This window comes from Zosterops lateralis, assembly GCF_965231275.1.
Source record: "Zosterops lateralis genome assembly, chromosome: 19".
NCBI classification, from domain to species: domain Eukaryota; kingdom Metazoa; phylum Chordata; class Aves; order Passeriformes; family Zosteropidae; genus Zosterops; species Zosterops lateralis.
The window spans coordinates 254,743-281,424 of NC_139779.1; the positions used below are offsets into that span (position 1 = coordinate 254,743).

General features: G+C 43.3%; 2 protein-coding genes across 2 annotated transcripts; both read right to left on the bottom strand.

Moving 5' to 3' along the window:
* Positions 1 to 42: 42 nt before the first annotated feature.
* MED31 (mediator complex subunit 31) lies at positions 43 to 2,079 on the bottom strand. Its single transcript, XM_083875046.1, has 4 exons — positions 1,992 to 2,079; positions 1,633 to 1,710; positions 924 to 1,020; positions 43 to 419 (listed from the first exon to the last, which is right to left on the bottom strand). Exons 1-4 carry the CDS (start codon positions 1,999 to 2,001, stop codon positions 227 to 229), a joined length of 378 nt encoding a protein of 125 aa, XP_083731172.1. The 5' UTR covers positions 2,002 to 2,079; the 3' UTR covers positions 43 to 226.
* A 2,112-nt stretch (positions 2,080 to 4,191) lies between these two features.
* Positions 4,192 to 20,373, bottom strand: SLC13A5 (solute carrier family 13 member 5). Its single transcript, XM_083875126.1, has 13 exons — positions 20,234 to 20,373; positions 17,969 to 18,097; positions 17,102 to 17,238; positions 16,464 to 16,678; positions 15,003 to 15,174; positions 13,673 to 13,795; positions 12,928 to 13,140; positions 12,047 to 12,153; positions 11,655 to 11,773; positions 10,326 to 10,487; positions 9,198 to 9,335; positions 5,344 to 8,412; positions 4,192 to 4,551 (listed from the first exon to the last, which is right to left on the bottom strand). The coding sequence occupies exons 1-12, from the start codon at positions 20,336 to 20,338 to the stop codon at positions 8,284 to 8,286; spliced, it is 1,749 nt and encodes a 582-aa protein (XP_083731252.1). The 5' UTR covers positions 20,339 to 20,373; the 3' UTR covers positions 4,192 to 4,551; positions 5,344 to 8,283.
* Between the last annotated feature and the right edge of the window lie 6,309 nt (positions 20,374 to 26,682).

Genomic DNA, 26,682 nt, shown 5'->3' on the forward strand with positions numbered 1-26,682 from the left:
AAAAACTATTGTGGTAAAGCTCTTACAAAATTGTTCATGCTATAAAATAAATCGCAGGTGTTTATTAGTCTTTAAAAGAGCTGACGAAACAAAAATAACCCCAGTGACCTGATAAATTAAAAAAAAAAAAGCAACACACATCCAGAGCCAAACTTACACAAAGGTTCATTCCTCTCCTGTAAATATTTCACTAAGTACGCCCTGTCATCACTACTCCATGTGCCTTTCATTTCACAGAGGTGTTGTTTTGTTGCTGCTGCTCGGCCAGTGCCTGCTGGAGGCGCATCCTTTTCCGGGAATAGTGCTGCCAGTGGAGGATCTGCTGCTCATCAATAAACTTGGCACACTGAGCATTGACCAGTTCTTTGCGGAAATGTTCATACTGGAGCAGCTCTAGCATATGCAAACATTGAGGATACCTGGGTTAAAAATAAACACACTTTAATACAGGTTTTCACAAGGGACACTAAATCTAGAGGCTCCAGTACTTCTTGGGTCATTATTTTAGTTTTTGACTCGTATGTGCTTTACCCAAGTGTGAAGCCACTTCAGCCTGCACAGTGTGACTTGGTAACTGCAGCATCAGGCCAGGAAACAAGGAATCCAGTCCCATTAATAAATGCACATTCCTGCCTGCTTTGAGTAGCTTCCCCAGTGGCTTGGTTTGATAGACTTTAAAGGAAGATTCTATGCAAAACTCATTAAATATTTATAATTTTGCCCACTGCTGCTATTTGTGGACTATTGGAAACAAGAAAATCTACATTGCATATAACCATAATCTTGCATAATTTGTGTTGCAGGGAGGACAAAAGTAATGTTACAGGCAGAAATGAAACCCTGATATGCTGCTGTACAGTATGTAACATGAGATCAACGTCAAACCATTAAAATGCAGAAACTTAAGGGAATTTAGCACTTACTTCAGATATTTTGCATATTCAGGTTCTTTCCAGTAAAGTAAATATTTAAGATAATTTACAAAAGCTTTGTCTTTGAAGTAGCCTCTTTGTGCAAGAACTGAAATAAAATGACAAATAAGGAACTTGTCAGTTAGAGATGGGTGTAAAAAAATTCCTGCACACTTGAAAAAATTCAGGAAACCAGAACTTTCTCATTACAGTCAAATTTCAGTAATTTACATTTGGCAAATAAAAAACACAGGGCAAAATAAGATTTTTATGTCAACAAAAAAATGGATTAGTCTCATCTCCCTTACAGTTTGTATCTTTCATTGAATGGAACAGCTTTTTGAAACAAGAAAATTTTCACTGTAGCATCAATATTAGCACAGAGTTATGTATAGTACCTGAAACTATTCAGATCAGTAAAACTCAGATAAAGGAATGCTGTTAGCATTACTTGACATTACTTTTTAATAACAGACTGGAACTTGTTTTCTTCCTCCACCAAATAAATGCTTTTGGGTTTTTTTGCCTTTCAACCAATAAAAGACTTTGCATTTTCAAAAAAATCCACCTAATAAACAAATTATTTACAGAATACCTTTATGCTGTGAAAAACCCTTTTCTTTGTTTAGCCTTCTCTCTATATTTAACATTACCAGTAACAATAAACATCATTAAACTACATTAACACCTCGGGGTCCTGGTATTTACTTTAAGTACTCACAGTTGAGGTAATTTGGATTTGCCAGACATTGAACAAACTCCAGCTCCAACTGGAATCGGAGTCGATTTCCCGTATCATCTGGTTCAAGGAAAAAAAAAAAAAAAAAAGTAAGAATTTGATCAGCACAACAGACTGAAAGTAATCGCGGGACCAAAGCGGGGGGGCGAGGGCCGGGGCCAGCGAACTGCAGCACAGTGCGCGGAGCCGGCCCGGCCCGGGCGAGGCCTCCGGGGCTGCGGGCTCAGAGGGGCCCCAGCGCCCGCGCCGCGGCCTCTACCGGGCCGCAGGTCGCCCCCGGCACTCCGGGGACCTGGGCAGCTCCGACAGTGGCCCCACAGGGTCCCGCACCGGCCCCGCACCTGCGTCCATGTCCGGGACTCGCCCCCCCCGCCGGCGGCGCGGCGGAACGCGACGCTAAGCACGCTGGGAACGCAGCGGGCGTTGCCTCGCAACGGCGGCGAGGGGCGGGGCGGGGCGGAGGCGGGGCGGGGCCGGTCTCCCCTCAGGACGCGGCCCGGGCACGGGGCCAGTCTCCCCTCAGGGCTGGTCTCCCCTCACGGCGCGGCGGAGGCGGGGCGGGGCCGGTCTCCCCTCAGGGGGCGCGGGATGGTGTCCGGGGCGCGGCGTGGCTCCTGCGGTGGAGGTGGCTGTTGCAGCCACCGTTCCTTCCCGTTCCTGTTCCCTACCCCACAGTCTCGCCGAGGGCCGCGCACTGACCAGGCCTCTTCCCTCATTCCTGCCCTCCGGAGCGGCCTGCGAACACTCCGGCGTTGGGAGCTGGGCACAGCGGGCACCGTTCCCTCATTCCCGCCCGTGAGGGAGCAGCTCCTGCTGGGTCACAGCAGCAGGACAAGCGGCTCTTGAAAGAGTATTCACAGATCCGCGTATCCAAATAAACCCCACACTGAATATGGCACTGTATTCCAAAGAACTCAGAAATCATTAAAGTACAAACCGATGTGTTTTTAAACGACCAACATTCAGTTTTACATCAATCGCTTTGTCCGGACGATGTCACTGAGCACCGTGGATAAAAAGAGCAGGATAAAAAGAGGGTCAACTTTTGTTTGTATTTGCAGAATATTAATTTTAGCTTTGTACTAGACAGAGCCACTGTTCACCACTTCCAGAGCAAAAGGAAGTGGAGAGAACCAACCTTAAAATACCAAACTGTATTTAAAGTTTAATGGTAAATATTGGATGTTGGACAAAGTTTGGAGCTTTGGGTTTTATTTTGTTTTTCATAGTGACTTTACAGTTCCCCAAGGAGACTTCTGTCAGCCTCTGCACTCAATTCTTCATTAATTAAAACACAGTTGTCTCAGAGTAAAACTATTAATAAGCAAATGCTCCATGAGTGAGCAGCACCAGTGGAAGCAAATCTTTACAGACTTACCTGAAACCGTTCTAGTGTCTTCCTTTCTTGTTGTTTAATTATTTTCTATTTTCATTTGTTGAAATATTTTTGGCATCCAACTTAGCAATTTTCTATAATACTATCTTTTCCTATGCAGTATGAGTTTTTTTTTCCCTGGGAATTGGATTACATAAAACATATAAAAAAGATCCGTGCATAGTTTTTTCTTAATAAAAAAAAAGGTTGCTTTTTTAGACAACATTTTAGTGGTTGTGGAATACTACTATTACTATATCAAAACACAACAAGTCACTCCCCAGTAAATACAGACTTTGGGCTAAAAGAAGAGATCAAATAGATCCCACGTGTCTGCATTGCTATTCTAGAGCAGGATTTCTCTCCCAAGAGTAACTTCAGAGAAGAGAATCCTAAAAAAGGATTGGTCACAAAAATAAATTACTGTGTACGTTTGCCAGAGTTAAGTCAAACATCTCAATTCTTGTCCATCAAAACTAGGAACAAAATTGAAAATCAGGATTTTAGTATACTGAGAATATTCTCTAAGACAAGTTTGAATTTTTTGTTGTTTTTAAATGTCAGGTGAGCCAAAGTTGCAGGATATGTGTTAATATAAATGTGAGCCAGGAATTTGTCTTATTGTTATAGAACCAGGATGACATTGCTGCCTCAGTTTCTCCTTTCACAGAGACTAGACTGGTATCATTGCTGTTGCCTGCCCAGAAATGTGATGATTTAGGACAGTAAGTTCATCTTAACTCATCAGAACTGGCATAGAGACACAGCTCTTCTGGGACCTGAAGCCACCAAGGTTTTATGAGACACAAAAGAAAATAAAGTCTTGTCTGGCATGCTGTTGAATCTTGAAGGTAAACACTGAGGAAGTGAAATGCTGCATAAAATTCCTCTGCGACACCACAGTGCAGTGCTTTTGTACCAGAGAGAAAAGAAGGTCCAGCAATTTCATCACTGAAAGCTGATCGAGTGAGATGAAATTTGAGGGAAGTGTTTTACACCAGTGCATGAAACCCAAGACATCCCCTCTTATTCACCCATTTGCCCACTGCTTTGGAATAGAATGCAAACTGATATTAACATGGACAACATCTGACAGGATTTTACCCACAGAAAGCAAGACAGCTCCTGCTTAAAATATGGTTAAATAACAGAGAGCAGAGTATGCATTATGTTATATTTATAACAAGCCAGCACAAAGTCTGCAATTTTTTTATTCCAATGCTATAATTGTAATTCAATAGAAACAAGATCATAGTTTTCAGTGACTAGAACAATTGTCAGAACATATTTAATTAAAGGCTTAACTCTCCACTAAGTTTTCTTTTTTGAGGTCAAGAAACTGGCAGGTAATGTGCATTTCAGAAGGCAGCCAATAACAGTCATGGTGGAACCACTTCATCTGCAGATGCCAAACACCGTTCAAGCAGGCTGCAAATTGGATGAAATAGTGTAAAAAGACTGGTTTCTTGAAGGCACTGGCACATGTACTTCTGTGACTGTGGTACTCTTCCAGCTTCAGACAAACACTAGAATTAAAGATAAAGTCAAGATTAAATGTCATGTGTCAGAAAGCATTTTATATTTTTCATTAATAAGTTGGTTAAAAATATGTGAGGGCTTTTATTAGGACACCTGGACAGCAGGGGAATTTGAAATCAGCCATGTGCCAGGAGCAATATACATTCCAATGTTTCTGATTTCTGACTGCATAGCCAAGGCAAAATATTAAAGTAAAATAGAAACTTCCTCCAGAATAATCATTCCTTAATTGAAAGATTGTGTTAACTATTTTTCTGGTGGAAATTCGATCTTCAGCTGGCTTTCTAAAATATTTGCTAAGACCCAACCCAAGTAATTGTTCTCAAAGAATAGCTCACAAAGAAAACTACAATAAATTCGATTTAGTATTTGGAACATTCAGTTCTTTCAAGACAATGGTTTGTCTATAAAAAACGTTTTATGAACATTGAAATGAGGTTCCGCTCTGACCTGAAACAGCTTATGAAAACTCACTGAAGTACCATGTGACAAATAAGACTGGGAAATAATTTTGTGTGGGTAAATAAAGCACTGAAGTAAACTGGGGAAGGATAACATCTTTTCCCTGAGAGAAGAAACAGTCTCTTTCTTATGGCCAGACTCTACAGTAAATGTAAATCTACATTTATACCATAATGAATGGGAACTATTGACTAAGTGCTCCAGAAAAACCTAAATGGGCAAAAATAGTTTCAGTTTAGTCAGCTCTGTTTTTAAATAACTACCAAACGTTGTATTAAGCAGTTCTCAATCACCTCAGGGCAGCATGGCATGCCTACCTTTACTCTGTACTTCCCTGAGAATTTCTCTGCCAAGCAGAGGCAGTCTGCAGTGCATGGCAAGCCCTCTCTGTGCCACAGATCCTTCACACAGGGACCAGCAAAGATACAAAAAGGGGCAAGGTCTGATCTGACACTGAAGAGCTGCCACTGGGATGGTTCTTCTGGGCAGAGGAGAATCAGCAACCTGCCATTAAACCATGCAGACAAATGCTGAGCCCAACAAGTCTATTGAGCAGACTGGTGGCCTTGTGGTGCAAGGTACAAAGGCATTGAAAACCTCTCAATGGCACAAAGAAATTGATCAGACTTGTCTGAAGTCACACAGTTGTTCACTCATACTGGAAAACATTGCGAAAACTCTGTCACTTGACCCAAGGGCTCAGCATTCATTACCACCCACTTCTTCACATATTTAGCACAGACACTTGGCGGGGGGGAAAAGATGTGAAGTATGTAAAAATGTATACGATATGTTATTAGTAAAAAAGAAGAGGTGGCAGGTTAAGGATCCGCTGCTGTATTTTGTCTAGGACTGATTCAGTGATCCATTTCTTTTTCTGGACTGATTTTCACCAACAGTCCAATTCCAACTTTGTCAGCAAATGTTGGGTTTAGCTACAACCAGCTTATTGCTATTTCAAGTGGCAACACACCTGAGCTGGAAAACAAAGGCTGAATAAGCCAAAGACTGACTTCAAGTGAGATCAGAACTCAGCTGGAATGTACTACCCACTGCTCTGAACTCAGTGGACGACACCAACAAATCTGAACTGCTCTTCAACTTGGGGACTTCCGCTCATATAGAGAATGCTGAAAGGGTTTTCTTCTCTGTTTCTCAGATCTAGATGTTCAGCACATGTTCAACACATGAGAAATACCTCTGTCCCCCCTTTGTGTGTTTTCTTGTAGCTTGGTCATTCATGAACTCATTCAAGATTGTGAGACCATTCCCAAGCACTAGTGCACTGTGGGAGCAAGTTTGCACACTGGTACACGACCAGGTAGGAGCCCTGGGCAACAGCAGCCCAGATGACAACACAGCAGGTTTGGGACACTCAATATTTGCAGAAACAGCATTAGCAATTTGGTATTTTGGTAAACTGGTATTTTGAGAGAAGAAGGGAAAAGCCAAGGATCCATAGAGAGTGGGCAGAAAATAAGAAAGTATTAATTTAGCTCCTTCAAGGTGGCACTGCCAGCTCTGCTGCCAGCTGGCCAGCTGACAGACTCACTGACCACAAGGAATCACACTCAGCCCTCGTATGGTAAAATGGGAACTGTTTGCTCACTCAGGGTGGCTGAATAACCCGCCCTGACAAAGCCCACACTGAGGATCCTCCCATGTTTTCTGTGGGTGCTGGAGGTGCTTGTTTTAATGTGCAGGGCAAACGGATTCTTTCACGCCACTACTTTAGGACCATCACAACTTCTGCATCTAAAACAATAATCTTTTGATTATTGCAACAAAATAAATGCCATGCCTGTCCAGTTTCTATCATGATAGTTGTCCTGCAGCTGAAGGGGCTGTAAACTAGATCTAGTCACAAAACAGTTGTCCTTGCATTATCCAGAGTAAGTAACATGTATTTACTCAGGGCACTGGAACAGGACACCCTGCATGCTTGATGCTGAAGAAAAGTCCATTTGTGCCTGTTATATTGGAAAGTTTGTACAACATTAATTCTTAAAAACTGGTTGTTTTTCTTAAGATTCTTTTAATCCTTTACTCTGAAATGAATGAGACAGTTTGTAGGGTATGCCACCTGATTTGGTCATTTGGTCCCACCTGAGCATCTTCAGAGATGCAAACCTGAGTTATCACTGAGCTGATGAAAGAAGAGAAACCATGGATACTCGGGTCTGAAGACACTTAAGAGTGGTGTCCAAATCTCTGCTTTGCATTATTCACTACAGCATGAACCTTCCTGGATCTTACTGGGGCAACACTGTGCTACAGTGGAAGCCAATGCAGATACAAGTGGTCCACTATATTACACAGGAGGGGAGACTCTTCTAGAAAGTTTTTATTTGCCAGCCTCTAGTTATTCAACCCACTCATTTAAATGAAATATGAATCAATCACAGGATGTCATAAGTGTCTCAAGAAGAAACTATTAACAGTACAGAGGGGTGACACATCCAATACTTCACAGTTACAATAAACCCAACACTCTTTATTACCCCACATGCACACTTCCCCTGGCCCAGCACTCCTGACCACGAATCATCCTGTGTGACTGTTGATGAAAATAGCATTTGCTTCCTTCTTGTCCAGCAACAGACTGAAGCTCTTCACTAGCTGAGGTGAGGGCAGTTTCTCCCCTTCAAGAAACTTTCAGAACCTTCTTTTCTGCAAACAGGATAGTGAAGTGTCTGTACTACAGCTTTTAGCTGCAACCAGTTTTAGAGTTTTGGTCTGCATGAGCTGAGACAGCCAAGCTCAGTCACATCTACCCATGCAAGCTCCCCTGTATCTTACTTGTCAGATAGCAGAGCAAGCACCTGGCAAAAATAACACATTCTCACACTGTTAAATCCATCAGAAAGCAGAGAAAGTCTCTTTCTCAAATGCATTTAGATACTTAGAGATGCAAATCAGCATTAAGTGGTGACTGCCAAAGGACAGAAGGTGCTCAACTGTTCCTGGTTTCACTTTCTTAGAAAAAAATACTGTGGTAAGTTTCAGGTGATGAAAAATCTGTGAGCAAGCCAATTCTTGGCACTAGAACTAGCCTCTTGTATAATTGCAAACACTTTTGGCTCCAGCACAACTGGAGTAAGATTGGGTTGGTTCAAACCTGAACTGATGTGTGACTGCTGGAAGGCAGCAAACACCCAACACTGGGTCTGAAGTGGTGATGAGACTCTATACAGGACTTTAGGCAATAAGGACTAGTAAGGGTACTTTCCTTGTTTAACACATGAATTCTTCACAGCTCACTGGTTTGTTGTGGTGTTTGCCCAGGCTGGGAATGTGTCCAGCCCAAACACAGGTCTTCCCCATGTGTTGATGGCCAGTGTGATACAGCAGACTCCAATTAAGTTCATCACTATTCCAGTTTTAACCTGTGAGGAAAAAAATCCAAACCAACAACAATAATCAAACACCCGCACAGCAAGTCCAAACTAGCAACAACCAAACACCAGCACAACAAACTGCAGTAAAACCTGCTTGTACATACACAAGAAAGATGGGCAAATAAATCACAGATATACCCATTGTATATATCTACTGCCTTCTGCTCTTGCTTAGGTGGAGATACCAGGGAACACGCTGTGCAATGTCTTTGAGCATTTTGCTATGTATATAACCAGTCTAGGAACTTTAAGGCATGTGTAACAAGTCGTTATTATTAGTTAGAGAACAGCTTATGCCCTCTTCAAGTAGCCAGTCAGAAAACCAGCAATGTTTGTGTGTTCCGCCCGGAACCTGCCCTGTGTGGTCTGGCAGAAAATCAGAGGACCAGAGCCAAGGGCTACTGATTGCTACCTTCTGCTTTCAGCTCCAGTGGAGACAAGGCTTTAGACCCTCGCCAAAGCCCCAGAACACTGCAGGGCATGCCTGCACTTTAACCCTTCAGGTTTCAGAGACTTATGACTTGTCAGTTTTTCATTCCACTTGGGCCAGTCTGTACGTTTTCCAAAGACTGTGAGAAAAGTACTGTTACTTCAAAGATGCCAATTTTTATTGCAATATTAACACTGCAGAAGAGAGGGACATAGAGTGGTAGTTACAGCCCATAAGAGCTTCCTGGTTACTTTGGAAATTACTCTAAGAAAATTAAACTCTCACATATTTCAGGAAGAAAGCAATGGAGAATTTCAGGTAAGAGAGAAGGCAGTTATCTTACCATATCCAAAACACGGATGTGGCCATAAGAAAACACTATTGCATTTGGTGGTGTTGCAACAGGCAGCATGAAGGCAAATGAAGCACTGAGAGTACCAGGCAGCATAACATACAAAGGGTGGATCTTGACAGATGTAGCCTGCAATGAAATGGAGAGAATATCACCCTGGAGGTATTCAAAAAGCAAAGCATAAAGGATCAATCCACCCCAGACCACTGGGATGAAGATGCACAGACATATTTTGTTTCCTTGTATTACATCACTAGAAAAATTCACAAACATTTCATTCTGAAATCCACATGGGCTTAAAGATAACTTGCTGCTGTCTCCTGTCACATGATGCTTAAAACCAAGGCTTGATTCTTTCATGTTGTTTGTTTTGCTCTATGGTATAATTTAGATTTCTGGTCAAATTTATCCAACAATCTTTTCTTTGACCTCGAACCACCCTTTTTCCAAGGAACACAGGAATGGGATTATAGTTACTAGGCATGTGGAGTGACACTCTTAGACTTCACATAAACTCTGTGGGACTCAAAACTTAAGTGCCAATTTAAGTCATTAATAGCTCAGTACCTTGATTGGGGTAATTTTGCTTTGATGAAATAGTCTAGAATAAAGTGCTTGTCCTTTTCTAATTAAAGAACAAAGTAACCTATTTTTCTCTTTATGCCACAGTTTCAATTCTGCTCAGAAAGGGCAACAAAACTTATCAGGTTTTCCTCTATAGGTTTTAAAATTGTTTAAAAAAAACCTATGAGAAATTACACATTTCTAATAATCAAGCCTACCACTTTGGGTATTTTAGCACAAAATGTGAAGATGAATAATTCAAAGACATCATCAGAAAGTGCTGGACTTTGGTTCGGTTTGGGTTTTGTGTGTCTGTGTTCGAAGTTGATGGTTCAAAATGACCAGAAGTAACTGATGTTTGCTGATCTGTAGTGAAAAAGTGACTGTCACTTCACTTTCTCCAGGGCCAGTGCATACATCTTACAGAAGGAACGACCTGGCTTCCCTTAAAGTACACTGAAGCAACATCCAGGACAATAAATATAATATTGCTTTGCCACCCAGTTTAACTCTGAGCCTCCAGCTGACAGGGTGACAGGACAGAAGCAATCTTACCATGGATGAAAAGACAGGCAGGAAGAGGGTAGCTGTGGCCACGTTACTGGTGCATTCAGTGAAGACAGCTATAATAAGGGAGATCACTGTTGCAATGGCCCATGGTGGGATAGATCCCAGTGGAGTCATTTGATGACCCAGCCAAGCTGAGAGCCCAGAGCTCTGCAAGAAAAAAGTGGGTTTCAGTTCAGTGAGGTTTAGAAGCCCTGACTCAGAAACAGGGAAGCCATACTGTGGGCAACATTCCTGTCAAATAATGCTAAAGGAGTCCTGAATTGTACAAACACCATCCAGGAAAGTACAGTGATCTGTCACAAAAACTAAGATAAATTCCTTGCCAGCTAGACATAACACTGAATCTCACTTTTCTGATTCTTCTGGAAACCAAATACTTGCTCACACGTAGATTACAAAATTATGCTTTTCTTGCTAAACAAGAAATTTTTTTCTGAGGCCATTGCAAATACTTAATGCATGGCCCAGAAGCTTCTTGGCACATTTTTCTAGGGTTTCCGAAGGTTATGATTCTGTATGAATGCTCTAGGAAATGTTTGTAGGAAATGATTGTAGGAAAACAGTCAGTAGTTGATACAAACAGGTTACAAAATCTCTGACTTTATAATTTTTAATGCTCTGGAGCTTTAATAATTTCTGTGTGATGTATGCAGATAAATTTAAGACTCAGAGCTTTAATCTGCCCCGTGATTTAAACCTAATTAGCCACAAAACTTAGATGTGGACATGACTTTCCCTGAAGTATGGCACACTTCCTTTGATTTAGATGCGTCTTAGCAGCAATGAAGGAAACAATATGGTTCACCTCAAGTTTCCTTCCTGTTTGGGGAATTTAGCTGCCTTTTCTGTGAATTTATGAACACAGCATCAATCCAGGATTTTTCTTTCTGACCACTTCAGCAATGGTTTTGCTTTAAGTCTGAAGATACATAACCTTTAAACAAACCTCAAATGGTTCTGAAATACTGACAAATGTTACCTATACTTCTACTTTTCTAGCCAGGGCTGGGATTGGCATGATTACAGAAATAAGAAAGGATGCTTTTCTGGACTGTCCAGACAGTGAAGATCCCAACCTACTCAGCAGTCTTCAAGAGGTAAGACAAATCAAAGAAACTTGGTCAGAGAATAAAAATTCCTGGAAAAGACTCACAAGCATTCACCTCTCCTTGGTTTTTGCTAATTTAGATCTCCCTCCAGTTCTGAAATTTGCTACTGGGTTTGGCTTTGGGTGCATGCCCAGTAATACAGGACTAGATAACAAACCAGGGAAGTTCGCCTTTGGGTCAGAGAAAAACAGATGTCAGGACATACTGCGCTTGCATCAGCCAAAGCAAAACCTCCTCCCAGCAGCAGCACAATGCTCCAGGGCATCTTCCTTTGAACCACATTCCAGTCTAGCAGCGGGGCTGATAAAAATTGCTTTTTTGTATCTGAAGTGAGAAATGAAAAGTAGAACATGTTTTAGGAGAGTGGAGGCACTTTGTCTCCTGTTCTGTAAGATACCAGTGGGCAGATGCACAGTACTGAGAAACCTGCACAGGGTGAGGGTAACACACATGAGCATGGACTGTGCCCCAGCCCTGCCCAACAAGGAAGGTAGATGAGCTGCTCTAAAGAACTGCATGAAAATCCAGTGCAGGTTTCTGCCTTGTTAGCTGAGCGGGTTAGCTGTTTCACAGTACTACAATCCCTCTTTTAAATACCTTCAGTCTGCTCAGTGTCAGACTTGCTTTGATTCCAGGGCTTATGAGCAGGAAGGATAAACAGTAACAGGGCAACAAACACAGCAGGAACAGAATCAGTGATATACCTAATGAAGAAAAGAGAATGCAGGTTAGAAAACTGACACCTTTCTCCTAGAAAAGGGCTGTCTTTCAGCATTCTAGTCACTGATCTTTGCCATCCCATTTGGGGCTTGAGCAAAATGGGTCATTAACTCATGTCAGGTGTCTCAGACCTGCCATAATATAAACACAATAATAAAAGAAACAAGCTACAATACACATCAATAACCAGAGTCCCAGATGACAACTCATTCCTCCTGGAGCAGGGTTCCTTCTCTGTGCCCAAGCCAAGATTCCACAGTTGTATCTCAAAGGCAGACATCTAAAGAAATGGCCTGAATGATAGTCCCAACATGTATTTTATGTTCCTAACATGCCATGCATGAACACTATGCAAAGCAGCCATTCAAAGCACAAAATCAATTTTCCAGTGAGTTTTAAGGTATTGGTTAAAGGTAATATTACAAAATATTCAAGTGTCACTGCAACTGATTGGAGCTCACACAAACAAAATACCAAGGTATGTGTGACTGAGACCAGCATTACCAGAATTTTCTCTACTTTTAGGAGGTTCATTTTGCTCCCTGCCTCAGTCTCCAGCCTTTCCACTGCAGTACAAATTGTCAAATCATAGATTATTGGTAGTGTCTTGTAACAAGCCATTGGATCAAGCCCAGCAAACATGTGAAGTCAGGTAAAGTTGGAAATAATGATCCCACATTCAAAATGGAATGTATGAGCAAGGGAATCTGATTAATAACCAAGAGGGTAAAAGATGGGAAAAAAACCAAAAAACTTACTTTTCTCCTCCTGGGAAGAGCCAGGAGGCCCAGCCTTTTACAAAGCCTGGGTTTCTGGAAAACCACAAGACCACCAGCAATACAAACAAGATAAGAACATTTAATTCAGCATAAGAGAGAGGGCCTAACTTCCTCATTTCTTCCTTCAGCACATCGTATGCCGCTTTTTCTTTGGTAGTTTTCTCTGTCCCAAAGCCCCAGCTTTTTTTAAAGCTTTGAAAAAAATGGAGAAAAAAAATACTGTAAGTATGGACATATTAGAGGGCATTAACATCCTTATCACTCTGAAACTGTCACTCTTGAGGACAGACACAGAACACAGCAGAGGCCATAAATAATTTACAACAGGGCCAAAGTATTTTGTGGGGGCACACCAGTTCTCACAGAAGAATGAGGTCTATCAAAGGATGGCAATTTGGAGTAACCTGGGATGAAAAAGTCAGGTTTGAATCAATGGCTGCAAACCAGCTATGCCAGGTCTCCTAGGGCTGAAATGCACAGCTGGGAGATTTAAAAATAAAAGGCAATTCTGTCTGAAGATTAAGAATGTATAAGGCTTTTGCCTTAATGTACCTCCCATAAACACAAAAGATTTCCAGACCTCAACATTTCTGTGAAATGGACCTGCTCTCTGCTACAAAATCAATAACTTGTCAGTACATTTGTTTTAGCCAGATGTCTCAGTAAGCTGATCTGTGCTAACTTGCTGAGGGGTTTACACAATATTGCATAGATAAATACTCACTTGAGTCCCATGAAGGAGCACTGTAACCAAAGCCAAGCTAGCACCAACATCAGGATCATGTTTGGGAATGCAAATCCAAACCAGGAGGCAAAATTCACAATATCATTATTGTTGGGGTATAACCTGTAAAGAAATTACTTTCTATATGAATGTCAAAACATTTAATAATCTACTTTCCCTTTAATATGTGCTAGTGACAATTATGCATGTAAATCTAGGGCAACCATTACGAGCAATCATAGCTAACATCACAGCCTAACTGAAGTCATGGGGGAAGGCAGCCTGATTTCAGAGCAGAACTTAAATGACTGTCAGTTTTCCTTGTGTTTTACTTTGATGCATATAGGAGCTTATGGTGATACTTTAGGTTTCAGTCAGACAAGTGTGGCTGAAAGATCTCCCAAACATTGTAGATACCTTTCACTTCCAACACGCCTGTTCATTTAGCCCAAGGTGGGCTCCTCCTCCCAATTCATTCTAATAAGAGAGTAAGAAATGTCTTTCCTGAAATTAATGCCTGCACTTCTGCTGCCTTCAACGGATGAAAAAGTTGCTAGCTGACTTGAAAGAATGAAGACAGTGCTTCGAGAAAGGCATTTTTTGTTATTCTCTGTGTTTGCCAATAATGATCAGAGCAAAAATATCAATAGCAAACTTCCAGCTGGGTGTTAAAACCAACAGATAATGTAACAGCTGAGGCTGAAGTACTTGCAACACAAGGAAGCAATGTTGGAAAATGTCCACTGCAGATTAGGTTCCATGTAGATCAATTCCCAAACTCAGTTTAGCAATGAGAGAACAACACAACTGCAGTTTCCACAGCCACAGCATGGAGGAACAGTGTTACAGGAGGGGCCAAGCTCCTTCTAGCTCTCTTCAGTGTGCTTATGAGTAGAGTTAATCTGCATTCTTCTGGTTCTCTTTACTGCAGTTCCTCTTTTAATGTGCTGTATTTCACTTGAAAAAGAGGACACAGAAGAACCAATATCTCATAATCAAGCACTTGCATGACAATTGCCAACAAGTATTTTCAATTTTCTCAGAAGACCTTAATTCCATCACATAGCTTCCTTTTAAAAGATGCTGAAGCAAAAAACCCCAACAACAACAACAACAACAACAAAAGCAACAACAAAAAAAACCCAAAACAAAACCAAAAAAACACCAGAAAAAAAAAAAAAAGAGGCCCAACACGTCATACACATTTCTCAGCCTCAGTTCCTCAACTTATTTCTTGAGGATCACAAGTTAAATTGTCATCTAAGACCAGTCAACTGGTCACACAAACAGTATGACAGTGTAACTAAAAGAAGCAGCAAAAATTACTTACTGATTCATCTGGCCTTTCAGTACCACGTTTGGTCCTGTTCCGGTAAGTGTTGCAGTTCCTCCAATGCTGGCAGCATAGCATACACAAAGTGTCATTCCCTTGCATATGTGCTTCTTCATTTTCTTTTCCTCAGAAGATCTGGGGTCATCAGGGACTTGTTCATTGTTTACAACTAGACATAAAGAAAATTATTTGCCTCAAGTAAAGTTGGAAAGGCAGAGAGTTCAGGATAGGGTCTGTAGGCTTAGTGCTTCCAGTTTGTATGTGCCATTTATTTTAATTTGAAAACCCACAGATATTTCCCTAAATACTTCAGACTAATGTTCATGAGGAGCTGAAGAAAGAGGCTGACAGTGTGGGTTTACATGACCCAAGGATGCTGTTGCCCACAGTAGTGCCACAGCTTCTCATCAGTAATGTCTTGTTTCACAGAGAGGCTTACCACCAGCCAAATACTGTAGTTACTGGAACCATTCCAATTCCACAGTGAGAACCCAACTAGCTTTAACAGATATGAATATAGGCAGAAAAAACTCCCACTGAAACCCAAATCCTTGCTTGGCATTATGTCAGTTTACAATATCCATGAAACTTTACTGCTGGGTCCATTGTTCTCTGAGGTTAACACTCTAATCTTGAAGTCTGACAGGACTAATGGAGCAGGACAAAGAATTTATGGCGATTACAACCAACTCAACAATATCAAAGGGTATTTTTTGCACACTCTCATTATCTTCACTACACTTGGAATCTGATCTTTATTAATATTTAATAATATAGCCCTCTGTAACAGCACAGCAGAGCAGGGAAATGAGAGGGTCTGAGTTTGTGTGTATATTTCAAATTAAGTGAAACCTATTGTAGAACCACAGCATTGGCAGAAGACCTTGAGGAATCAAGCATCAGGGTAAGATCACACACAAGAGCAGTTTGTCCACTGTGAGTCAAATTACATCAGTTCCTCTTTTCCATGTGGCTTTTAAAGTAGTCCTCTTTCTTCTCCCCACCTCCACACATAATCTGGTCAATGAAGAGATATTTATTACCCTAGAACCAAAATAGATTGTGTTTACATAATTTTTTCAAATAGTCCTACCTGGCCTAGAAGCTGAATCCTCACTGATAATCACAAGATTTAGAAAGTGGGATGCTGGGGGTTTGGATGGTTATTTCCATTCCAGAGGATATGCTCTTCACGTCCCTAAACAGGCAGTTAAGTCTAGGGAAACTAGGGGAGGATGACTCCAGCTCGAAGGAAAGAACATAACAACCTGTCTGGGATCTAGCATACGAAATGGCAGCCATTAAAATTGAAAGCTATTTTGTAAAACCTAAATGTCATGTAATTAAGGGATTTCAGTCAGGTTACTATCCTCTTTCCTTGGAAAGGTACACAGCACTCTTAGCTTGGGGAGTGTAGCAAGTTCAGTAGCATCAGCTTATTGGTGAGCAGGCCCTTACCATTCACTGCAGTGGACTCTGATGTGCTCTTTTCTCCCAGCTCAATCACTGTGTTTGTTTGCCCAGTTCCTTGTTCCATCATGGTCATATCATGCTCTGTGCTGTCCATCTGATCCAGGACAGCCTGGACAATGGGAACCATCATGGCAGTGGTGGCTGTGTTGCTTATCCACATGGACAGGAAGGCAGTGACTACCATAAATCCCAGCATGAGGCTGAAAAGAGAGAAAGACTCAGAGGAGAGAAGAAGAAAGTGAACAAATGCTGCTAGGCTTTGTAGTTACTGTAATCTGGAGAGCAAAGCCCAGGCAGGGATGTGTGCAGCATTCACTAGTAAAGAGCAGGGCCAGACTCCCTTCTAGGACAGCTCTGCCACCGTCACTGAAGGAATCCCAGTGCAGGAATAAATCTGTCATAATTTTGTCCCCAGTGGCAAGCCTCTAAACTTTAGTCAGATGCTAGTTTTGGATAAAGGACAAATAAACTGTTCCTGTTGCAAGACTTCATTTCTGGAAACTCTGTGCAAGACCAGCTAAATTGGGTCTTGAAGAATCCCTTCTCTGCTGACTGTTAAATATCATCCCTAGGCCTCTGCTAATCTGACAAGAGGTAAGAAAAAAATAATGTAATACTCTTACAGTGCAGGTTTCACCCCAAGAATCAGAAGGACCCTCAGTGCAATCCTTTTGTGAAGATTCCACCGTTCCACAGAAATTGCGACAATCAGCCCTCCAAAGAAGAGCATGTTTGTGTTATTTAGGTACTGCAAGCACACCTGAAAGACAGAGAAGGGAAGTCAGGCCAAAATACTTGCTTCACCAGTACAATTTGCTTACCACCCTCTCAAATCCATGGACTGTACCAGGCTCCAGCTCCCTGCAGTTTCCTGAACCCTTGATCACCTGTGTAACTGCTGACTTGCCTGTGCAGGAGCATTTTGTGCATCATTGTCCAAAATGACACCAGTTTCCAAAAACACAGTTGGGTGCCCAAAGTATGGAAGGTGCTGGAAATACTGACTCCAAGGGGGATTCTCAGCACCTTCAGCAACCACACCTGCCTTTACCAGCTTGTTGGGCAGTAGTGAACCTGGCCTACAGAACCTGAATGCAGCCTGTGCCTCGTGCCTTCAGCACAGACAGCCCAGGATGACAGCTGGGGAGGACACAGCATACCTGCCAGCACCATGCCGTCTGTCCTCTCAGTTTGTCCCATCCATTTTGAGATCTCCAAGAAGATAATCAGCACTATTTTCTCACAGGCTGGGAACACTCAAACTGCTGGCACTAGCAGAAGGTTCTCCAGCAGGATCCATGCCCAAAACAGACCCTCCCCTCTACCACCTCAAGCCCCTACTCCTAACAGTTTGGGCCAATTTGAATTGTAGTTCAGCATCTTCCCCTATAAGAACCTGAACACAAATACAGACTTATTGGCTTAATACTGATGAGGAATCAGAGCACTGAATTTCTCTGTATCAGACCTGGATTGCACAAGTTCCTTACTTTTTTAGCAGTCTGAACTCCAAGCAGAGGGAAGAATACCACTGGAATGAGGGAGGTGACAGCCAGGGGGATCACTTCAGTGCACCAGTACACAGCCATGATGATGATGACATATGCACATCTGGCCTCCTGCAACATAAGACACATTTAAGCATTAGAAACTGTTTGTAAAAATAAGAAACACATTGGTAGTTCTTTACAAGTGGCTCACACACTCCACTGTCTGTAGCTTAACAAGTTATGCTGAATGAGGACTTAAACTTGTGCTTTTAAATCCTGTTCTGAAGTCACTTGTATAAAAATATATTTTTGACTAAGAAGACTATAGTTTGCTTTAATACATCCACACAAAATAAATGCTGTGAGAAAAACAAATCTTCCACCACTAGTTAAGTGAGAGTTTACTGTGTGCAAGTACCTCTTGGTGGTTGAGGTCATCAGATTTTACATTGAGGAGCCAAGAACAGCAATATAGAGTTTGTTTTTTTTTTTTAATGGATGGCCAAATTTCCCAGGGTGGATGATTAGTTTGCCTGAAATTCTCAAGTCTTTGATATATGTCCAGTAACACAGCTGAGCTCAGAAACTACTTCACCGAATAATTTAAAAGCTTTTCGCTTTTTAAAGTAACTCCTAAAGTAAAACATTTTTATAATTATATATTTTTTTTGTGACTAAGCACATTAGAGGTATTAAACTACTTTCCCAAATCATACTGTCCCAACCCACTAACGGGATTCCCTAGTTTAGAATTGTTGCAACCTGTTTTTTTGGGCTGTTGATCAGGCATTTCTGTATCCCAGCCTTCTGTGGTTTGTACTCTAAAAATTGTCAGGAGAAGCAAGCATTCATTAGCTAACAGTGAACTGTTTGAAAGCTGAAGTCAGTGTTCTGCAGTTCAGTATTTGCTCCTATTTAGAACATGTGTTCATAGGATTTTACTCTAATACAACAAATGTGACTTTATTGCTAAAATAAATGGTGTGACAGTGACACTTAAAAAACGGGCATCAGGTGATATTAGTAAGTAGGGCTGTGTTTTCCTTAATTTTATTGAGAAGTTTAACTGTTGAAGTTTCTTCCCTTTATACATGTAAGGTCAGGTCATGATACAATTCCTGCTGTACTGCAGCTATGCTGGGCTAGAAATGACTGTGGTTAATCTGTTGCCAGTATGAAAGACAGATAAACAACTCCAAGTGAATAAAATTCAAAATACTGGTTTTAGAGAGTAGAGAGTAAATAATTTATGAGAAGTTCAAAAATACAACCATGCTTATAAATTAACTCCAACAACCATGGCCAATTCAAACAAACAAAGATTTGGAATTAAATATATATTTGTACTTATACCTATATCTATCTGTGATTTATGGGAACAGTCACAGAATGTTTCTTTGATGTTCCTGTACAGTTGACACAAAACACAGTGACCTGCCTGCTGGCTGAGACATGAAAAAGCAGTCATGGAGAGAAATATTGCTTTCCCATTGTGAAATATTGTCATTTCTTATGACACAATATGCCTACAAATATTGGCACACTGAAGATTTACTCAATTTTTTTGGAAATGACCTTTCTTAGTTTTGACCAAAGTAGAGCTTTACAGTCAGAAATTCCTCAGTACACAAAGTACCACCATTCAATAAAAGGCCAGGCTGGTATAACTTAGACAGGTAAACCAGAAGGGTTGGCAATTTGGTTTATAAACACAGGTAAGATTTTCCTGTACTTTTACGCAGACTGAGCGATACAAGATGCCCAGAAGAAAGGCCGTTTTTACCACTAGAAGAGCCTCCAAAGCTCTAGTAGGCTAAAATACTGCAAACTGAGCTTTCACACTTGGTCTAGAACGCTACAAGGCACTAAATCCAAACTTCCCTGGGTTATCCCAGTTTTATGCTGGTGTAACTCCACTGAACGCAAAGGAGTTGTGCCTCGGAGTAAGATGGATGAACTGGAGGACAGGGCGTTTGAAATCCTGACCAATTCATACAACATAACGCTGACTGCACCAGGATGGAGAACGGCACCGAGCACCGTGCTGGGAGCACCAGCAGAGCTGGGGATGCACTGCTGCTCTCCAGCCCGCTCCCTTCTCTAGGGCACAGGGCAGGACAGCTCCCACCCCGCCGGCCGGACACACATGGGCTTGTCTTGGCCCAGAATGAATTGCACCTCACCGGAGCGGTGGGCTGGGGGCGTGGGGGCACCGGGGGCGGATGGAGCCGGGCAGGGTTCCCGCAGGGACCCGCAGACACTTACCCGCGCGGGCACGGCCAGGGGCAGCGGCAGCAGCAGCAGCGGCGTGAGGAAGAGGATGGCGAAGGAGCGGTACCTCAGCAGGGGCCGCAGGCACGTCGGGGCCATGGTCTGCGGGGTGACACGGTCAGGGCGCCGGCGGGAGCAGCGCCCGCCGCCGCCGCTTTAAGTACAGGGCGGGAGGGACCCGGCCGGGGGCGACACGGCCCGCCCGCCCCGCGGGGGCCGCCCCGGGCAGCGGCCGGGCCAGGACCGGGAGGGAACGAGCCTTCCCGAGAGCCCCGGCCCCGCTCCGGGCCGCCCTCCCTGCGGGTCCTCCGGGCCGGTCCCGAACCTCCTCCCTTAGGGCCAGCACCGTGCGGGGCTTGTGCGGCCCCTCCGCGCCGAGAACGCGGCTCAGGGAGTGTGTCAGCCCCCGCACCGGCCGGAGAGCGGCGTGAGAACGTTCTCCCTGTTCACAGAGCTCACAGAAAGGTGTCAGCAAACACAGGCTCTCACATCTCTGCGGGGACCGAGCGCTGACACGCCAAAGGGAATGATCCCCTCGCTCACTCACACGGTGGTGGGGAAGGACCGAGCTCCTTTACGGGAATGGAGAGTTAAAATCACTGGGGGGGGGGGTCTCCCCAAAACAAAGGTCTGTGCAGGCATGCATGGCTGTGTTTAGCTGTTATTTTGACAGGCATTGTGCCTCTGGATCTGGGTTAAAAATAACCCAGGAAGGTTAACTTGAAAGGTTATTTTTAATGTTATTGAATGCAGTGACTTGGTCTGCAGCAGAGCCCCAGAATCCAAAGGGATGGCCCTACTGACGGTGGCCAGCATGGCTGGGAGGGCACAGAGGGACAACTAAACAGAGGAAAAAGTTTTGATATTTCAGGTTTTTGCTTCTGAGATGGCAACAGCCACCTGAAATTGAAATCAGCATAAATCATATCTCAGCAACTTGATCCTGCAGTCTCTTAATTCAGTCCTACCAAGAAGTTACTCACAGAAATAAAGATTCCACAGCGAGGAATGAAGGAGCTCTGACTACAGCTTGCACTCTTTGTCCTCTGCTGACCAGAGGAACTTGAGTGACAGAAGCTCAAAACAAGACACTCCAATGTTACTTTTCATTTATAAAAGCAGTGAATGCCCACTAAGAGAAATAGTTGCCAACCGGATCTGGACAGATTCCAAATCTCCAAACCTTTCCGAGCGGTCCCTCTGGGTAACTTACCAACACAGAGGAAACTTCACACCAGTGCAAAGTCTAGCAGAAAGTGGGGAATCGGCCAAAACTTGCATTCCTGTGGCCTGTATCCAATGAAAAAAAATGGTTCCTAGTAAAAAACCGAAAAGGACTAGAAGCATTTAAATAAGAAAATGCAAATAGTTAACTCTAAAGGAGTTGTTCTAAGGTTAACTCTGATAGACCAGTGTTGTCTTCTTGTTTCAATAAGATGCAGTGAAGAAAAAAAAAAAATAAAGACGAAGACAAAAAATGTGTTGACACCTTTAGATGGTGAAAGGAGACTTGCTTGCTGTACCTGGGGATGAGACATGGGACCCCATGGGGAATTAAATTAGCTAATTCATGCCTTTTTTTTTTTTTTTCCTCAATACAGAAAGGGGAATCAATATTCTCTTATTGTGCAGAATTATTGCAAACTTGTCTTCATATCATTTGATGATGAGCTTCTTTTTCACTGTGCCAGGGAGAAGCCAGATAGACTAAGTTTTGGTTGCTTGCTTTATAGAACTAGTCTGACAGCTGGGTCAGCTCACAAAACATCCGGGAGGAGTTTTAGGTGGTACAAAGATCATTCAAACAAAAGCCTCCCACAGCCTGAAATTCAGCTCATGCTAATTGAGCACTAATTGCACACCTTCAAGAAAAAGGAATGTTTTCCTCCAGTCATTATGGCTCTGAACAGAGTAGAAAGCAATGGCTTTAAATACTGCTTTAGAAGCAGTGGGTAAAATTAGCTTTTGGTTGCAGACATCATTTAGAAGCAGAAGACTGTAGCATCCTTTGGACCAAATTTTGATATCCTATGTGCTGTTCTAATTCTTCTTGGTAGTAAGTTTCAAATCAGTTTTCAAAGGAACTCAAATTTTTGTGTTATAAAGAGGCTTAGGCATGGGTGGTGACGTGAGGTGGAACCAGGAGCTGAATCAGGTCTCTTGTACCTGAAATCCCTTTTCCTGGTTGCAAGATACCACTTCTCCCATTTGCTGTTCTGCTGCCCTAATAAACAAAGGTGTTTTGAAGCATGTTAAGAATGAAGGGTTTGAGTAGCAGAGCCAAGCCCATCTTGTACTTCACTGCCACCAACCTTCCCTGGCCTTGCGACGTTTCTCAGCTGGTGGCTCTGGGCTTCATTTGATTTAACTTGACAAAAAAAGCAGAACATTTTTCTGCTGTTAGTGAGCTGAATAGGTTCAATGAACTGTTCAGTGAGCACCAGAGCCAGCTCAGGAGACTGGGCTAGTTACGGCTGGGTAAGGAACAGCTGTGGCAGGAACAGCTGCACCTGGATGAGCTTGACAGCACTGTCAAATCACATGCAGGGTCTTGCATTCTTCTCTTTTATACTTCAGATACCAGAGTCAATGATGTGAACCCTGGCCAGGAGTTGCAGTCAGAAGTGAGACACTGCTGAAGACTAGGAAAGGAAGGCTAACCTGTATTATTTGGTAGAGAAAGGGAGTGAAAATCAATCCCACTTAGAAAGCAGGAATTCCAGGGTCAGTCCAGATGGAAAAATTGTAAAATAAAGATTTTTTTTATAGTTTAGTTCATTCCTGAGGAGCTGCTTTTCTGATATATTGCACTCTCTACAATCATCCCAGTTACTCCAGTTATTAGAGGATAGGAATAGTCTGTAAAAAGGTGGCTTTACAGGCACCAGCTGGTTCATTTAATTACAGATAGACATATTTTCTGCCTCTAATTCAAACGCTCCCAAGCACACAAGTACAGTTTGCTTGTTCTAAAGCAGTCCATTTGACCTAGATAACTGCTACTTTCTCTCGAGACAAAAACCCCTCACATACTTTTTAAAGTACTTTCATGTTGCAGGCTCCATGCAATAGCCACAAGTACAAAAGTTTTAACAGAATAAAATTAAACCAGGCCTGTAAGTCATAACATACTTGACACTGAGAAACAAAAATTGACCCAGAGGTATTCTAGGACTTAGCAGAAAAAGAATATTTTTTACTTAGGCTTTTGAAAATTACATTTTAAAAAATGACCAGCTCAGAACTTACCTCTATGTGATTCTTGCCTTCAAAAGATGTCCAAAAGAGGTCTTGTATAGTAATGTTATGCACTGGAAGGTTTTCACAGAATTTAAATTGAAAGAATTATTACCAGCATTCAGAGAAAACCGCTCTTTCATTGCTCTCCATTTTCCCTCCAGTCGGTCCCTCTCAGTCCACTGTCCTGCTTCAGGAGCAGCTTTCAACTACGTTCCTAGTGGAGCATCTGATATTTTTCCAAGAAAAGCTCTCAAGACTCTGAATGAACAGTCCTTTCGGCACAACCCCTGTGCCCAACAACTTTCTACATAAAAGCCCTCATTATGAATTTTGAGTCCGTGGGGTTTTCTCAGTCAGTGTACGTTGCTGATCCGTCTTTCTTGACCTCGAGTTGGTGTTTCCCATGTAGTTTGTGCCCTAAAGCCCATTCAAATGCTGTGCAGGCTAATGACTGCAAAAGAAAAAAGATCCAAAAGAAAATCACATTAAAAATTTGGTTCAGAATTGGCAGCCCTATAACCTCTCCCTTAGCTGCCATCTCATTAACATATTTGTTCAAAAGCCTTTTCTCTGCTTCATTACATAATTTGTGTTACAAAATTCAGATAAACATTCATTATTCTCAGATCTAAATAATGGCTTACTGCGCTTCCTTTTTCTTCTTCTTTCATTTTTCCCAGAGAAAAATGGGGGACAGACAAAGGGGCTTTTTTTAGATGGGAAATGAACCACACCAATTTCTGAGAAACATCTGTGGCAGCTGTTGTCTATGGCATTATGATAGCTTTTTTCCTCTTGTAGTTTTGTAAATAAACCTGTCTTTATACCCCTTTAGCCTGCTTTGAGTTTTGAGCCTGTTTTGCTTCTCTCCTAATACTAATTCACAGCAGAAAAGGAGTAAATATTTCTAGTAGGCACTCAAATCACTACACTCATTTTGAGAAACAGAAATTGGTGATCTGAAGCCACTTAATTTGTGCAAAGACTAGTGATTAATTCTGTCAGATACTCTGCAAAGTGAAAGAATTAATATTAGTCCCCCTAGCTGACAGATTAAGAAAGTCAGTTAATATTTTCTGCATCTCCTGTATCCCATTGTTCCACACTGGGGAGGGTCTGTCACATCAGAGGCACACCTTCCATCACACAGCTGTAAGGGGTCAGTTGTAGCAGCAGGTACACAAATGCTCGACCTTCCTTCAGAAAGTCTCAAATGTGGTATTTTGTTGTGCAGAGGTTTCTTTCACAGCCTCCTCTGCTGCTGCATGTTCTCCCTTTTCAGAATGCCCACCACTGTAGGTGATTTCCCTTTTCAGAATGCTCACCACTGTAGGTGGTTTTGCAGTGTCTGGCAGAGAGGAGTCAATGCATGGACCATGCCAAACCCAGCAGCTGCCTCAATTTCCCCACCTGACTGACGATTCTTTCTATTGATATGTTTGCAATCAATTGATAAAACATTAATTTCCGTGTCCAGGGTAATTGGCCATCTCTCATGGAACAGAAGACTGGAAAGGGCCATGAGGATCACAGGACCTGATGTGTCTTGAACAGCAGCAAGGCCACTGGACAAACTGTACAAAAGAAAGATGATTAACTTTCCCTCTCCCAGAAGCGTTCCACACCACCTCAAGCTCTTAAAGACACTCGGCCTTTTGACATGCCGGTGACCTGTGACCATTGCAACACTCTGCTGCTGCTTCCAACCCCTCAGAAACACGAGAAGTGACACCCTGGACTTGGCTTCCTACCTGCAAGGGGCCGTACTTACACCGTCACAAATTATCTCCTGGATGCCCAGGACCCTGTAACAAAGGGACAAAGTGACACGGACCTCCTAATGTGTTCAAAGAAGATCCCCTTATCGCAGAAACCGCAATTTTACAGCTTTAATCTCCACCAGGCACAACTGAGGCCTAACAGAATTTAACAGAAGAAGCGCTCCCATTGGGCGGCTCACACGTCCTATCACCCAATCAGCTTCCCGTTCGTGCGCTGCCCGCGCGTTCCTCCAGCCAATCACAGCTCAGCTCCAGCTGTCACTCAGACGGCCAATCGCCCGCCCCCGCAGCTGTGCCGGTCCCAGGGCGCCCTCTGGTGAGCAGAAGCGGTAACAACATTAACAGGCCCCAGTGCCCGTCTCCGCATCCTGAACCTTCCTGGGCTTGGCCAAGATGCGCTCTGCCTGTGAACTGCGGGGTTTGGTGACCCCATTGACTATTTGTGATAACGTCTACACAAACAAGATCATTGCCTCTAGTCTCTGTCAGTAATAACCATGACTGAAGGGATTCATTTTAAGCTCAAGTCCTGGGAAGTCCTCAAGAATACCCCAAGAGTCCTGCAGACTGTCTTTGTGCTCCATCACAGGTTATGGTGGGAACGCCTGGGGTCACACTGCAGCACCAGCACCGAGGTTTCTGTGCCTGAAAAGAGCCTCAGATCACTAAAAAAGCTGAGACCACAGGGTCGGGCTTTAGCCTTGCAGCCCTTCCCTTTGGAGGGGTGGGAAAGCCTGGCCTGTCAGAGAAGTGTTCTCTTCGCGGAGACTCCCGGAGTGTCCAGCACTGGGTACTGCAGTGGCACCGCATGGCTGCTGGTGGCAGAGGCACCGCGTGGCTGTGGGTGGCAGAGGCACCGTGTGGCTGCTGGTGACACCGTGTGGCTGCTGCTGGTGGCTCTGGGTGGCACCGCGTGGCTGCAGGTGGCACCAGCTCCCCACTCGGGGCCACAGCCCGGGCTCGGGAGGAGCAGGAGCGGAGCCGGGGGCAGCCGGGCCAGCCCGGGTTCGGTAACTCATAACGCCAGGTCACAGCCGGGTCAAGGACAGCAGCATCTGGAGAGAGACAGCCGGGTGTCTGTGGCCTGGGGCACCCTGCATTCTGTGGTGCCGCGTGTGCAGCTGCACCAGCTGCCAGGGGTCTGTCTCAGTGCTGAGAGCGCCCCCAAAACAAAATAAAATTCTCTGATGGATCTTCAAAAACACCCGTGAGCAATCTGTGTCTGTCCTTCCCCCAGGTGAGGAGGTGGCTGTGACCCCCTGGTGCCACCCCAGGTGTCACCCTGGGGCTGATGTGCTGTCCCCAGCTCGGTGCGTGCCCTGGGGACAAACCCCGGCTCTTGGGTTTGGTTTGGTGAGCGGCTTCTGTCCGAACTGCCGGGAGGCAGTGGGAGGGTGGAGGTTCATTTGCAGAGACTGTACG